The sequence below is a fragment of the Symphalangus syndactylus genome, chromosome 4 (genome assembly GCF_028878055.3).
Source record: "Symphalangus syndactylus isolate Jambi chromosome 4, NHGRI_mSymSyn1-v2.1_pri, whole genome shotgun sequence".
Taxonomy (NCBI): domain Eukaryota; kingdom Metazoa; phylum Chordata; class Mammalia; order Primates; family Hylobatidae; genus Symphalangus; species Symphalangus syndactylus.
Genome location: NC_072426.2, coordinates 96,002,421 through 96,019,087, shown reverse-complemented (window position 1 = coordinate 96,019,087; position 16,667 = coordinate 96,002,421). Strand labels below are relative to the sequence as shown.

General features: G+C 49.0%; 1 protein-coding gene across 50 annotated transcripts in view; it reads right to left on the bottom strand.

Annotated features, from left to right (window-relative positions):
- KCNMA1 (potassium calcium-activated channel subfamily M alpha 1) overlaps positions 1-15,804 on the bottom strand; it is a 779,318-nt gene extending 763,514 nt beyond the window's left edge. For 46 of the 50 annotated variants that reach the window (XM_063637484.1, XM_055275615.2, XM_055275604.2 and 43 more), the window contains exon 1: positions 15,066-15,804. In XM_063637484.1, coding sequence (XP_063493554.1) covers positions 15,066-15,446 — 381 coding nt within the window. In that variant the 5' untranslated portion in view covers positions 15,447-15,804. Of the gene's footprint in view, positions 1-11,902; positions 14,371-15,065 lie in introns of those variants that run through there. The other 4 variants (XM_055275635.2, XM_063637502.1, XM_063637500.1 and 1 more) reach the window with 4 other exon arrangements.
- Between the last annotated feature and the right edge of the window lie 863 nt (positions 15,805-16,667).

Sequence of the window (16,667 nt, the reverse complement as noted above, 5' to 3'; positions counted from 1 at the left end):
ACAGTCCTGGAGTTGTACATTGAGTAACCTGCATGACTGTACACAGTCCACTGCCTGTCGAGTAGAGAAAATGTGATTATCCCATTTTCCAGCAAGAAAAACTAGGACTCAGGGAATGTAATAGGACTAGACAACATTTAAAGTTCCTTCTCATCCTGGGAATTGACATACCCGAGAATTCGGTAGTATGAAACTCTCTGAACTTGTCAAGGGACCTCACATCGCTCCAGGAACAATACACCACTCCTCTTTTCAGTCCTGTCTATGTCATCAGAGTTTCCCTCACACTGTGGCCAGGAAGAGCTAAGGAGGTACAAATGAGGTGTACAGTGTGGGATTAGGTGCATGGGATCCACAGCCCACCTGCCTGGATTTAAACTGGCTCTGCCCCTCACCTGTGTGTGACCCTGAGCAGTTACTCAACCTCTCTGTGCCTCAGTTTTCTAATCCATAAGTGAGGATAATAATACCACAGAATTCACTGGGTTGTTGTGAGGATTATATAATACATACAGTTTAAAAACAACCAGACACACAGTAATCACTCAAAGTTTGTTATCTAAAAAAAGAGAAACATTTTCATTCTCTATGCATCCATTTTCTAACCTGTAAAATGGGAATTTAAAAGGGGCCTACATCACAGGATTGTTTTGAGGATTAAATAACAGAATAAACATAATGAGCTTAAAATAATGCTTAATGCATAGAAGCCACTCAAGTTTGTTCTAATTGACAGGCTATCTTAGAGACTGGAGGTTCTTGCTTTACATTCATTTTCTGAGGTCAGGAAGTAAAAAGGATCATGGGTGAACAGGCACTGGTGAGATGAGGAAGAAAGAACAGGAACATCTCAGTTGCTAGTTTCTGTTTTCACCATGAAAATCATTTTAAAGCCCTGCCTAGAATTTAAATAGCATCATCCCTGGAGATAGCTGTTTCAGTTTCATTACAGTCTGTGTTCATAGAGTACAAATAGAAACCTTCGTGATTTTATTAGTTTCCATGCAACTTAGGAGAGATTTGCATGATAACATTTCATCTCCTGGCTTTAAAAAGGGACCAATTAAAAATACAGCACTTGCATTGCCTGTCACGGGAAAATGAAAAGGTTCACAGAGTTTTAAAAACCTCTGTCATATCTAGTTCATGGTCATAAATCAAGCATTCAGTACTACGGTGGCAATCACTATTGTCTAAATTTTTAGTTTATTTTGTAAGAAGTACTTGGAACAGCTGGGTGCAGTGGCTCACACCTGTAATCCCAGCACTTTGGGAGGCCGAGGCAGGTGGATCACTTGAGATAAGGAGTTCGAGACCAGCCTGGCCAACATGGTAAAACCCCGTCTCTACTAAAAATACACACACACACACACACACAAAAATTAGCCGTTCCATGGTGGCGCGTGTCTGTAATCCCAGTTACGTGGGAGGCTGAGGCAGGAGAATTGCTTGAACCCAGGAGACAAAGGTTGAGGTGAGCCGAGATCGTGCCACTGCACCCTAGCCTGGACGACAGACCAAGACTCCGTCTCAAAAAAAAAAAGAAAGAATACTTGGAGGATGTTTGCACCCCCAATAAGAGTTAAACTATAGTACAGAAGAAACAAAATGTACAACTAAGTATTTTTGCCTGGATTGCAGCAAGTCCTACACAATTACCAACACCGCAAAGCTACCTGGTACTCTGTGGATTTACGAAGTGTTAATGTAATGTATCTGTGACAAGTTAAAATTTAATGCATGGCTCCGGTAGCATAATCGAATCGATGTTATGTAACCTAAGAGAACTATTCCAGTAAGTTCTGATGTGCTGGCTGCTTACGGTTCAGGGGGAGTTTTTTCCGGAGGTTATGGAGTATTTGGGAATCATCCCTTCAGACACTTGCTCTTTTGCCACAGAAGCCGCGGTCATCTTATCCCTGCTTTCGGCAGCTAAAATGCTCCGTGGAACAGGGCTGAGATGAACATTCTGGCTCCAAGGCTGCTTTTGGGGCAAGTTAAGGAAAAGGATCAAAGTAAGTTGATTTGCATGACCTTCTCTTTAATCAGATGTTTCTTTTTATGTTCAACCTCAACAAAGCCAGCCTATCATAGCACACTATTTATAGTCTATAATCTAAGATGTTCTGAGCCATTCCCCCACACCAAAAATTAAAATTAAAACCTCAAAAGTGGTGTGGCTATATCATTAGAAGTAATAGCAGAGTCACAAAAACCTATTTCTGAGATTTTTTTTAAAATGACAGGTTGATGGTATTTCCAATGGGGCCTGTGTCCCCAGATTGTAATTCTTAAATATGTCATCAAAGTCAATATTGAAGTTCTGGGGACATGTCAACCAAATTTCACTCTTGTGTTTTATGGTAGAATAAGAACTTCTCCCTGGATCTACTGCCCTCAATAACTTAATCTTTGGTTCTTCATCAGGTAAAAATGATAGTTTTAAAATCTGACTTAAGAAATGGCTTTATATTGAAATCATGAAATCAGAGAATTTGTTATATGCATGAGAAAACTAAGGCCCGGAGCCTATGACTTGTCTAAGACACTGTAGTCACTTGTCATATGTCAAAATTAAAAATCCAGCGCTCCCTTAACTTCACTCTAAGAGTAGACACCATTAAACCAGACCCCACAGGCAGAAAGAGGGTTGTTCTCTTCATTTGTCTGCTCTCAATGTAGGCAGCGCCTAAATCAAAGTCAGCCTGGGTACTTCTAGAGGGGTTGCAATCTTTAGCTGCCCACCAAGAAAACAAGAACACCACGGTAAAGAACATGTCAGGGAAGGAAATGTGCCCAAAGATAATGGTGGTCATCTCCTGGAGGGGGAATTTGGAGGAATGTTTTTCCCTTTTCTCAAATGTTTATTTATAATTGTGGTGAAACACACAGAAGATAAAAATGTACCATCTTAGGCCGGGCGCAGTGGCTCACGCCTGTAATCCCAGCACTTTGGGAGGCGGGCGGATCACAAGATCAGGAGATCCAGACCCCGTCTCTACTAAAAATACAAAAAATTAGCCAGGCGCGGTGGTGGGTGCCTGTAGTCCCAGCTACTCGGGAGGCTGAGGCAGGAGAATGGCTTGAAGCCAGGAGGCAGAGCTTGCAGTGAGCCAAGATCATGCCACTGCACTCCAGCCTGGGCGACAGAGCAAGACTCCGCCAAAAAAAAAAAAAAAAAAAGTACCATCTTAACCATTTTTAAGTGTGTAGTACTTCACACTTAAAAATGTGCATGTTTCACATTGTTGTGCAACCCATCTCCAGAACTTTTTCATCTTACAAAACTGAAACCCCATACCCATTAAACACTTCCCTCCCTCTGGCCCCTGGAAACTACCCTTCTACTTTCTGTTTCTATGAGTTTGGCAACTCTATGTACCTCATGTAAGTGGAACTTATCCTTTTGTGACTGGCTTATTTCATTTGGCTGATGTCCTCAATGTTCATCTGTGTGGTAGCACGTGTCAGACTTGCTTTCCCTTTTAAAGTTGAATAATACTCTGTTGTATGTACCTACACAATTCACTAATCTATTCATCTGTGAATGACCCCTTGAATTGCTTCCACCTTTGGCCATTGTAAATAATGCTGCTGTGAACATGGGTGTACAAATATCTCCTTAAGAGCCTGCTTTTAAGTTTTTTGGATATCTACCCAGAAGTGGAATTGCTGGATTATATGATAATTCAATGATTAATTTGTTTTGAGAAACTGCCATACTGCTTTCCACCGCATCTGTACCATTTTGCATTCCCACAAACACTGCACAAGGGTTCCAGTTTCTCCACATCCTCACCAACACTGGTGATTTTCTATTTTTTTTGACAGTAGCCATCCTAACAGGTGTGACTGTGTCCTTTTTGTTTAATGCCCCTGCACAGCCCACGTTTTCTACAATCAACATGTAGTGTATTTAGGATTAAGGACAAAATATAAAATACTGAAGTTAAAAAGTAAATCCTATGGAGAAAACAGGGTTGTGAAAGAACTTAAGAAATGATTGGGTTTTTTTTTAGACTGAGGCAAACTGTTGAGCCCTCTTGTGGCCTCAGCTAGAGACATCATTCCTATACTCCAAGAATCTATCACCTGATCGGCTGTGGCTGCCTCAATCCACAGGAGAAATGACGGTAATTCACGGGCAGCTGAAATAATTCCTCTAAGCTCTGGAAGGAAAGCGTTCCCAGATGGAGGAAGGAGAACAACAATGTATATTAAGCTGTTGCCAGCTAATGTTGGTCATAAAAATCCCTAGCACTTGGGTAAGGCCTTTCATCTTCGAAATCTTTCCTCCAAGCCTTGGAACGCTTATCTCTGAGTTCTCTGTTTGAATAACTGGAGGCCCACTTTTTCCGCTTCTAGAGCCACAAAGGGTCCACTTTCCAAAACCACCTAAAGAGAAAACAACATGAATGTGGCAACTTCTCCCAAAGAGGAGCAGAATTCTGCTCTTCGTTAACAAGCACACAAAGAACATCCCCCACAAAGCCTGCCAACGCTTCACCTCTGAGCCACACAGGCCGCGTGCTATCAGTTCATTCCACAGAATGTCTTATTTGAAGAGCTAAAATTTTCCAAATGTGAACTTATTCTACCCACTGGTCTTTATATATGCTTTACTCCTTGGAGGTGAGGTCATTTGATATGATTTATGCATTAAGACAAAGGTGAGGGAACTAAAACCAAAATCCATCCAATTAGCTATTTATCCAACCTCTAACTCTCAGAGGAGAAATTCTTTTTTCTTTGGTGTGAACCTCTCCCTCTACCTCCTGCCCTCCCTCACCTTCTTCCCTTGTGTGTTTTGCTCTCTTTTCTTTTCTGGTTTCTTTCTGTTCAGCCAAATAGGGGAGATGACAGCAGAGGCATACGGGAGCCCCAGAGGAAAGGAGAGACCCAATGAGCAGGTGGGAAAGAAACAGCCTCCTATTCTAAGAAGCAGCTGTATTCAAGTGATGCAAAAAGAGGTTAAAGAGCACTGTCTGTCTCCCTAGATGAAAAAGAGTCAATACCTAGAAAATGGAATCCAACTCGAGTTTCCTAACAAAGGCTCCGTACCCTACATCCAAATTCTTGGCAGGGCCCCAGAATTACGACCCCTGCGTGAAACTGAGAAGGGGGCTAAATCTTGGAGATACAGAGCACGTGACATTGATAAGGAGGTGAATTTATGGCCCGGCGACAGTCAAAAGCCTCCAGCCACAGCTGCTGACAAGACCGAAAAGACCTCAGAAGGCAAACTTCAAGAAACAACCAGAATGGGTTGTTTTCTGAACTCTGGGCAAAGGGGCTAAGGGGCAAAGGGAAACCACACTGTCTCAAGAGGACGAGGAACCCAGAGAAGACATCAGGGAGAAAAAGAAAGTGGCCTTCATGGAGGAAACACAAGTGAAGGTTAAGGTCATTCTATGTCTCAACAACACTGCGGACATGGAAACACCACCCAGCTCTGTCCCTTCCTGGACTGGATTTAGAATTTGAAATCTACCGTCCACCAAGGCTTCTTCTGTGTGTCCCAGACACAGACTAGAAGCAAAGAGGGACTAGTGCAAACAGAAAGATCTTTCCAAGTTCATCATAAGGTGGGTTTGTCCCCAGTGGAATAGCGGCCTCAGGAGATCATAAACACAGTGGTAGGGTGGGCTTCCAGCACTGGGGAGGAAGCACATAGGGCCTGAGGCCCCAAAGCTTCCTTCCACCACTGTGAGTTTATAGTTCCATGCGCTTCTGCACTTGTTAAATCAGGTCACTATTTGTTGTCTACTAATCTACAAACTTGAAGCCACCAACCAGCAGAGGCCACTCTCGATCCCACTCTCCAGCCCCAGTTCACTCCCAAAGATGAAGACAGAGAGGACTGTCCAGTCTCTAAAAGGGATGAAGGAGCAAGAACAAGACATGGAACCAGAAAATAAAACAAATGCTCATCTTATACTCCCAACTTGAAATGCACATACAGGCAGCCCAACAGCCTGTAGATAATTTGGTTTACAATGATGTGCAAAGATGCAGACCCATCGTGGCTGAATAGTTTTGTACAGTTAGAAGTGACCCTGGAAAGAATATTACTGACAGTCTTGCCTTAAAAACTCCTTTGCAAAAGACATCATGGTCCCAGACTTCAGCAGCTAACAGATGGAAATTAATTTCACTTCAAGTCAAAAACCTAAAATCTGGCCGGGCGCGGTGGCTCATGTCTGTAATCCCAGCACTTTGGGAGGCCAAGGCGGGTGGATCATTTGAGGTCAGGAGTTCAAGACCAGCCTGACTGACATGGTGAAACCCCGTCTCCATTAAAAATACAAAAATTAGCCAGGCATGGGGGGCGTGCACCTGGAATGCCAGGTACTCGGGAGGCTAAGGCACTAGAACCCTGGAGGGGGAGGTTATACAGTGAGCCGAGATCATGCCACTGCACTCCAGCCTGCCAGCCTGGGCAACACAGCAAGACTCTGTCTCAAAAAAAAAAAAATCTAAAATCCTATTTTTCCTTTTTAAAAAAACACCCCTTCCCCAAGTAAAAGTCAACTCTGATAATGGGGAGATCTACATAATGTTTACCTTAATTATTTCTTTCCCAAATTGAAGTATTCCTCCCTATTGTGCCAGAAATCAAAATTAAACAGCACCAAGTTTCCACAGAAACCCTCAGGAATGAGAGCCACTAAGGAAAGAAGGATGTAAAAGAAAGGATGGAGCGAGAGGAGGAGGGGGAGAAGGCTGGAATTCAGGCTTTCCTGTGAATTCGCTTTGAAATGCCCAGAGGCCACCGGATCTGAGTCCCCAAGAAAATCTGGTAGAGAGGCCAGTGAACCAGCATAAAGAATAGAAAATAAATGTGATGTGTTAAATAATTTTGATTTTGGCCACGTGAAGAAGTATTAGTCATACAGGTAACAAGATCTTACAGGGAGATGATTCCAAGGCTCAGCTTGACAACGTTAAGTACATATCCATTCTGGGCCTGGAGTGCCAATTACAGTTCCAAATTGGCAATTAGACATAATGTCCCAAGACAATCACCAAATAATGCCAAAAACAAAGCAAGTTCCATCTTAAAGCAGCCATTCTTTTGAAACTGCCCTTTCCTCCCGTGCCTGACTCATCCACCTCACAAACAACTGCCCATTATGAACTAAATTCTTGTTAGCTACTGATCAAGAGAAACCAGGTGGCATGAATAATTAAAATCCATGAATGATTCAAGCACCATATTGTCAACAATCCAAGCCCATCTCTTTCACCAGGAGTTTCTCCATAGCATCTAACAAATTACCCAAAAAAGCAGCAAAATATATTTGCCACCCCCAACCAATGCATTCTCGTTCAGCCCCCAGTTAACCACTGGAAAGAGCCTTCCAACATCTATGTGTGTTTACATTTGCATGACTCAGTTCCTGCCCTCAAGGAGTTTGCAGGCAATTCAGAGATCAGATGTTCATATTCCATGAGAAGATAACTGTTTTCTCCTCTGCTCAGCCTGTCAAGTACTAATAAAAGTCCTAACAAGCAGGGAGTCAGAACTGGGTCTTAATTATTTTAACCCCAGCACCTAGCTTGGTTTCTGGCACATTGTACACACTTAATATGCAACAAAAGCAAAAACAACAATAATTATAACCAGAAGACTTCTTTGAGGGCCTACTGTGTGCAGGCCATGATGCCACCAGGTCCTTCTTCATTTTCTGCCTGCTGCAGACGCTCACGGTGCTCCCCTCTGATGATGAAACAACATAAAAAGCACATCTCATGGAAAAAGTCCCTGACAGTGTGAGCTATGAAAAACCCTGGTATGGTGAGAAAAGGAGCTACTTTCACTTTCATCTGCTGGAATTCTTAAGAAGCGCATTGGAGGGCCACACAGCACGGTGCCACGCGTGTCCCCCAGTCACTCCACGGGCAGCTCTTCAGCCAATTCTTTGAGGTTGAACCCTCCATTTGGGAAGGCCCACCCAGGCCCCTACGGAAAATCAGGTTGGCAGTCTTGATGCCCACTGACTTCAAACACTCCAGAGGGAGTGGTCCTCAGCCAGCCTGGAGCATCACCGCAGTGCAGTCCTGGTGACACCACCAGCCTTTAATTTTGCAAGGAGGTGGTTTGGCTGGGTTGCCCTCCTGGACTTCGGGAAGCCACACCCTTTGCAGAATGACCAGCTGGCACGAGGAAGAGCCCACACATTGGTGGGTAACACACAGACCACACCCTGTAAACACTGCTCTGGCCACCACAACCCAACCCTAAATCCACAATGCTGATGGGTTCCTTAGGAGCAGGCACCTGGACCATCAGCTTTCGCAAATAAGAGCCCAGCCTGAACCACAACTACCCTGGCCTGAACGGAGTTTTCTCCACCCAACGGTCTGGCACAGCAAACCTGCTTCTCATCCCTTCCTGCTTCAAGAGCTGGGAATTTCCACATTTAAAAATAAGCCTGTCTTCAGGGATGGACTGCAAGGAGGCTGAGGGATGGACCAGATCCTTGATATTCAAAGTGTGGTCTGCACAGCATCAGTAAAGCCTGTGTCTCGCCAGACCAGCAGAATCTCAGGTCCCACACTGGATCTTCTGAATCACAGCCTGCATTTTAACAGCTCCTGGTGATTCCTGAGCATATTAAAGTTTGAGCAAGCCAGGCACAGTGGCTCACACCACTGTGGGAGCACTTTGGGAGGCCAAGATGGGAAGATCACTTGAACCCAGGAGTTCAAGACCAGCCAACACAGGGAGACCCCATCTCTATAAAAAATTTAAAAACTAGCCAGGCGTGCTGGCACACACCCAAAGTCTTGGCTACTTGGGGAGCTGAGGCGAGAGAATCACTTGAGCCTGGGAGGTTGAAGCTGCAGTGAGCAGTGATCATGCCACTGTACTCCAGCCTGGGCAACAGAGTGAGACCCTGTCAAAAAAAAAAAAAAAAAAAAAAGTTTGAGAAGCCCAGGCCTAGAGACACTCTCCAGTCCTTGGAGATAAAGATGTGATATCCCCACTGAACATTCCCCAGGCCTTCTATCCATAGTGCTAGGACACCCTTGCCTCCGAGGGTCCCTGGGTTTCCTTTTCTAAATGCCTAATGTGTAGGGTTCCACCCACCCAAGAAACAGTTCTAAAAGAGACACCCTTGGTCTGCTCCCTGACTGTGCACAGAAAGGTGTGGCCCTGTCTGATCCCCAGGGATGTCTCCAAGGGACCCAGTGTTCCCCACAGGGCCCAGGGCCTGGCATCACAGCACAAACAGCCCTTTCACTGGAACCACAAAGGCGACCTTCCAGGGGATCTGTGCTCGGCAAGGTGGTGTTGGCTGCTGTGATTCACAGATTAGCATGGTCACTGCCGGTGTGAGCCAGGACGTCTACTTTGGGAAGGAGGTCCTGGCATTACAATCTAATGCCAATGTAACTGTTTCTGCACCAGGCCTCCCATGCCCTGATGAGAGAGAGAGAAAGAGAGAGACAGCCCCAAAGCAAGCACTTACTCCTGGCTATCAGCCACCAATGAATGTCCCCATCCAGGGAACAAAATAGCCGTGAGGCAAAGAGAAGGTCCACTTGGCCTTACCATTGGAATGCTTTATCCCCCAGGCCAAACAGCAGGGGGCAGGCAGCTCTTCTTTTACTCCTGATGTATGTTTGGTCAAGTTTGCTGGGTACCTGGAAGCAGGGCTAGCCCAAGGCTTCCAAAGGGAGGCCATATGTTCTCAGTGTCCTCCTAGGAAATGCTATAAAGTGGGATTGGTGAAAAAAAAACACACCATGAGGCTGTGCTCTATCACAGACCTCAATTTGCAGGTGAGGAAACTGAGGCACAAAGGCATGACGTCTTTGCCCAGGATCACAGGCTGAACCTTGGGCACTGCACAGCAGCCCTGACACCGAAGCAAGACTGCTCACAGGTAGCACATTTGAGGGCATTTTAACCACTTTCTCTACCAGCAGGATGCCGCCAAGCCTGTGATGTGACCCTCCAAAGGGGAAGCTCAGCCACGCCATGCCTGCTGATTTTTTTTCACAAGGTAATTTAAAAGGCAGGTGTGCCACAGAACACACTTTGGGAAACACTGGCCTAGGGGGTGTCTTGGAAAAGCTGGTCTGGGTAGACAGTGAGTGTCCTGGCCAAGAGACTGTGACATCACTTGGGAGACAGGTCTATGAGTTCTGGACTTGGGATAACAGGGATGGAATTTGTCCCTCCTCAAGGGTACAATGCTGGACAACCACACCTGCTCACCAAATGCCACAGTGTTTCCCTTCTGCCAGCCCGGCAGCTCCTGGTCCCCCATACTGTCAATGTTTGTCCACTGATACCCCACCATCAAAACTGTAACCATCCTGCCAGGACCCCATCCATGGAGCCTACCTCTGCTGCCCTGCCCTAACCTTCCAACCTTGCAACAGCCAAGAGCCATAAGCCCATGTCTCAGTCTGACTCTAACTGGTTTTTTGATCTATGACAGTATACTTCAGGATCTAAAGGCTCCTTTTGGCTCAAAAAATTTATTTGTTATAGTCTGCGCCCTTCAGGGACTATAAGTTCAATGAATCAAAGGGAAAATAAACTCAGCACTTTGTGAAGCTATGATAGTTACCACTTACAAGAGGCCTGCTAAGTGCCTGGCATTTGCAGGGTGCTATGTGCCCATTATTCCTGCTCCCTATAAGAACCCTACAAAGTAAGCATCAGTATGCTCTTGGTATAGGTGATGTAATCAGAGCTCAACATGGTTGGCAGTCAAAGATGCCCTGCTAATAAATGTGAGATCCATGATTTGAACTTGGGTTTGTCTGATTGCAGAGTCTTGTACTAAAGTGTGCATTTCCATAAAGAGGGCCAGGGGCTGGACGCAGTACCTCACGCCTGTAATCCCAGCACTTTGGGAGGCCAAGGTGGGCCGATCACAAGGTCAGGAGATCAAGACCATCCTGGCCAATGTGGTGAAACCCCATCTCTACTAAAAATACAAAAATTAGCCAGGTGTGGCAGCGTGTGCCTGTAGTCCCAGCTACTTGGGAGGCTGAGGCAGGAGAATTGCTTGAACCCAGGAGGCGCGGGCTGCAGTGAGCCAAGATCGTGCCACTGCACTCCAGCCTGGGTGACAGAGCGAGACTGCATCTCAAAAAAAAAAAAAATTAATGAGAGAGAGAGCAAGGAATGAGGAGCACAAGCTCTCTGGACAAGGACAGGTCAGCTGGAGCTCCCCCGTGACTGGGACCTGAGAACTCCTCCAAGGCCACCCCAAGTGATCTGCTCAAAAAGGAGTATCTCAAGGTCATCTGGTGCAGCTGATCCCCAGGACAGGATGAGATGAGGCACCAGGGCCAATCTGGAATCAAGAGCTCCACGGCACTGAAGCTCCAGCCCTGATTGAATGCGTCAGGCCAGACCCTGGGTAATTACCAAGCTGTAATGGGATCTGATATTTATATTAGTCACGAGCCTGACAGAGAAAACGTGTTGTTTTCTCAGGCACAGCCATGAAGACAACATCTCGATAATTCATTACACGCAGACCATCCTTGATCAAGCCCAAGCTTCTACAAGGACAACAGCTCAAACTGAGAATGGAAATAACTCTATGCCCAGCCACACTCAGGCCCCTTAACAAACCACAGCTCCATCAGGAAGTTGGCCTCAGTTTCCCCAGATATTTAAAGAGAAGTGGACCATATGCTGGAAGACGAGCAGAAGATGGAAATAAAGATATGTAACTGTCCCAAGGCTGAATTCCTAGAGGAATTGTTGGGGCACTGCAAAACACATTCTGAGCTAGAAACTTTAACCCTCATTCCTCAACTCCTCCCTCTCTCCTATATCGAATCACAGAGCAGGAAGGGACATTAGAACTCACAGAATTCAATCCCCACATTTTATACACAAGGAAAGAGAGACACCAGAGAGGTTAAATAACTTCTTGAAAGTCATGGCTTTATTCAGGCTACCAGAGCAGCTCCCTATTCAATATAGTCTACGACAGGATTGAACTTCACAACGTCACACCCAAGTGAATAGAGAGCTCTGATGAAATCCCACAAGGAAAAAAACAATAATGTGAAAAAGTACAGCAAGGAACACAGTACTGGAATGACTGTGACCAAGTTCCCAACAGGAGGAAATTGTAATGTTTTCTTCTTCACTTTCTGAAAAAGTCCACATGCCACTCTTTTCAAAAGACTAAAGTCATTCACTATTTGAGATTCAGAGGCCAAAGGTACTAATGAAGAGATGTCCCACGATGCATGTCCACTGTCTTGGGTTCCTTTGATCAAAAAGGTTTGGTGCAATCCCAGAGACCAAACGCTCATGAAATTGGAGCTCCTTGCTGAATTTTGTCTCCCACAGAATTTCAGATGCTACAAAAGACCTGCTTTCCTCTGGACTCCAGCTCTTGATCAAACCATCTTGGGGCTGAAGGAAGGTGAGGGTGAACCCATCTGAGGGCTGGTAGAATTTTCTGGAAAGGCAGCCTGTATTTTCTTGGGAAATCTAGCACAAAAATTATTATTCTAAACTTAAGCCAGATACATGCCTGTGTATCGAGTCTTGACAAAACTACCAAATACTTGGAAAGCAAAAAGAAAAAAAGAAAAACACACACACACACACACACACACACACAACTGCAATAAAAATACAGACCTCAAGCGTAGAAAGAAAAGCTTTTAAAAGACCTAACTTACCATTATTGCATATAATGAGCTGGCTACCTATGGCTTAAGTGAGCAAATCTAGGGGCAGATATCAAGAGATTCTGGGCGTGCTTTAAAATGGACTTATGGTATCAAAAGGAACCTGCACTCATTCTATACTGGCCTCACATCTTCCAAACAAACCACCATCACCTCTCATCCCTGGCGGATTTCTTATAGCAACTAACTTCCAGTTATGTCCACTCAGCAGGTCTTGGAGCTACAAAACATAGCCAAATATTTACGAATTGTTTTTTCTAATCGTTGCCAAAAACCTATTTTCTTGAGTAAACTGACAGAAGTTATGCTTGCTCATCATTTAGGAGATCCTTTGTGTGTGCGATGGGATTAGCATTTCATTATAGACACTGCAATTGCATTTATGTACCCCCAACATAAAAAGACTTTGGAAGCTGTGTTTAGGACCCCAGGTTCACGAAAACACCACAACTTATTTTCAATCATTGAAAAAGTTTTCATTATGATCAAAATTGCCCCCTGCCTGAAAGAAAGCAAGCTGTTAAAAAGTTCACCCAGATCACTCCATCTAGGGAACATTTCAGACGCACACAACTATGAGCTATCTTTCCCCTAAAGACAGTCGCTGAATCTCAATAAACCGGGGAACAAAATTCCCGAGACTGTTGGGGGAGGTGGAGGAAAAGGATGGAGAGAGGGAATGTGGGAATTTGAAGGCTACAGGAATAAGCTGTTCTCAGCAGGAAGGCTAGGCAGGGATCTGGTGTATAGGGCTTTGCTTAACCTGAGGGCTTCTCTGGAAGGTGGGAGGTTTGCCTCCTTAACAAATAAGAAGGAACCTCTACGGCTGAGAAGGTAATTCCAAAGAAAACTCTCCGGCCAACACCTGCAGGCCTCCGGAGAAGCCAGAGAATGACGAAGAGAATGATGGTTTTCATATTTCTCCCTTTGTTCCAATACACCAGTATTTTCCAAAACACAAATGTGCTGCCACAAAATACAGCTGAGCTCCAGCACCCAACAGGATGTATAATTAATGATCAGGAGAGAGAGCCTCCGCCCCCCTGCTGTTTTCATAGCCAGCCTTCACCCATAGCCCCAGGCTTCCCTACTTCTCTCAGCCGCCAAGGAGGCTGCTACAAGTTGCTGTGCCCTGTGGAAGTTTGAGGGGTCCTCGGTTTAACTTTACTAGAAAAGATGTGAGCATGTGTAGGCTGCAATGTGTATCTACCCTGCACTATTCCCCTGGATGTCCCTTCCCTCCAAAACGGTTCGTGTTGTGAAGTCCCCTAGGATGGGAATTACTCAGAACGAAGGCAGCTGGTTCACTCTCTCTTTTCCAGTTCTTTCTTTTTTATTCTGCAGTTTTCTATCAAACACTGTCGGGTTCCCCACTCCAGCCAGTGGCTGTGGGGAAGGGAGGACATCTCTAGGGACCCAACTACAGACCAGGCAGTGAGCCTAGCAACCGTACATCGAAGGTGTCGCCAGCCTCAGTGCTGGTGGGCGTCTGCGCCAGGAATAGCTAAAGCCGACGACATCTAGCCACCTCGAGCGCCAGGGAAGATCTCCGCGTAAAACCGCGGCCTCAGGCGGACCCCCGCTCCAGCTCCGCGCTGCTGGTTGCATTTCCGGGGACCCAAAGTGGGTGGCCTGGGGGCAAAGGAACAGAGGCCGAAGAACTTGGGGTATGTTCCACTAGAGCACCTAAGGGACGGAGTGGGAGGTTACATCAGATACGCGACCTCGACACATTCCAAAAGTGGCAGCCCCGTGGGCTACCCCCAATACTGGGATGGATCTCCCCAACTTCTCTCGCCCCTCGAAGTCCCCCTGTTATCTTGGGCCATGCTCCTCCCCCGAGATTCCCTTGTGCAAAATTATTCTCTCCCTTGCCCAAAGGATTTTTCCCTTCTTTCTGACCCCACAAACTCATCTCCCCAACAGGTTCCTAAAGTATGAGCGGATGTACTCCCTCTCGCCCACCGCCAGGAGCCGAGCCCCGGCAGGTGAGCGGTGCAGAACACGCACCCAGCTGCCCCCAGCTTCCTCCGTCCCCGCGGGGTTGGCTCTCCCCACCCCGCACCACGGCACCCGAGCCTGTGAGTCCCCCACCCCAGCCCCAGCCGCAGCCGCCAACAACACTACAATAAACAAGAGGACAGGATTGAGCGTCCGCGTTCCGGAGCGCACTGGCTGGGGGCAACTCCTCACCCCCCGCGCGCCGCCCGCTGCCCCGATCCGAGAGCACCGGGAGAGCCGAGGGAAGGGAAGGCGGCGAGGGGAAGGCAGGCGGGGATGGAGGGAGGCGCGGCGCGGCGCGGAGCGAGGAGGTGGGCTGCAGAGGACGCCGAGAAGCGGCGGGGCTGGCGCAGAGGGCGGGCGCCCGGGGCGCGCGTTACCTTCGTCTTGCCCCCGCAGTGGCAGCACACGGTCCACAGGTACTTGAGCGTCCGCCAGAGCAAGATGATGAAGAGGCCCCCGAAGAAAGTCACCATGGAGGAGGCCAGGAAAGCCCACCACATGCGTTGGCCCCGGCTGTCGCACGGCACCTCCATGGTCACCGGGATGATGAGCGCATCCATCTTGGGCTCGTGGACCGAGGACGAGGAGGAAGAGGAGGAGGAAGAAGAAGAAGAGGAAGAGGAGGAGGAGGAGGAGGAGGAGGACGCGTCTAGGCTGAGATGGTTCGCGTGGATATTGCTACTCATTCTAAGACTGCTGCCTCCGCCGCCGCCGCCGCCGCCGCTGCTGCCGCCGCCGCCGCCGCCACCATTTGCCATAGCTAGCAACGGGCAGCCGGCGCAGGGGCTCGGGGGAGCTCCTCCCGCCGCCAGCGCCTCCCCAAACACCCATCAACAGCCATATTGCTGCTACTGCTGCCGCCGCCGCCGCCGCGGAGCGCGGGAGGGGGGCGGGGAGGCGCCTGGGCTCGGGGCGCTGTGCGCGACCTGGCAGGGTGCGCCGAGATATATACAGCAAGCCGCCGCCGCCCGCCCTCCCCCCGGCCGCCGGCTCGCCCGGGGGGGAGGGGGATGGAGTGCGCGGGCAGCTCCCCCTCCCCAGCCCGCGCCCCGCTCGCCCCGGGCTGCGCTGGCCCCGAGCGCCGAGAGCCAGGGGGCGCCGCGGGCCGCCCGCGCTCGGGGTCTGCGCCGCCCCCGGGCCCGCCCCGGCTCCGCGCGCAGGCCCGGGTGTCCTCGGCGCCGCGCCGCCCGCCGTGCGCCAAGGGTGTGCGCTGCGCTCGGCCGGGGACCCCCTTCCCCGAGCGCCTTCCGCGCGGCTAACAAGCCTCTCCCCGCTTATTAGGTGGCAACTCGTTAATAATGGATAATCGGCCCCCTCCGCCCGGGCGCCCCTGCGCAAGCCCTCCTCCCCCGGCTGCACTCGGCTCCGGCTCGCCGCGCCAGTGCGCGCCCGGCCGCGACAGGTTCACCGCGTCGGGCCGCCGGGCCGTGGCTGCCTGCTAGCCCATGCTCTCGGGACCCCCTAGTCCTGTCGCCACAAAGCTGAGCCCCTCGGCCTCCGCTCGCTCTTCCTCCTTGCCGCTCCGACTCCTCCTTGTCCCCGTCCTCGCCGCCCAAGCCTCTTCGGCGCGCGCCCCGCGCTCCCCGCAGCCGCCAGCAGCAGCAGCTGCAGCAACTGGAGCGGGCGCGGGCTCAGGACGCCCGAGGCGGGAGGGGAGGAGGCTCGCCGCGCTGGCTCGCCTGGGCTCCGGGCTGGGTAGGGGTGGGCAGGGCCCCTCGGCAGAGGCCCGGCACGCGCCCCGACCCCCAGGGCGCAAGGTAGAGCGCCCCCAACCCAGGCGCCTCCCTCCAAGGTGCTGCGCCCCCAGCCGAGAGCGGTAGGGTACACTGGGAGGACAGTGGGGCGCCCCGTTCAGGCCGCCGTTTTTTTCCCAAAAAAGCCCCCAGTGGGGAGGGGAGGAGTGGCCAGCTGTCAATTGGATTCCACAGGCTGAGCGCCCCAGGACCCTCGGGCTTCGGGAGTGAGGAGGACCCTGCGCC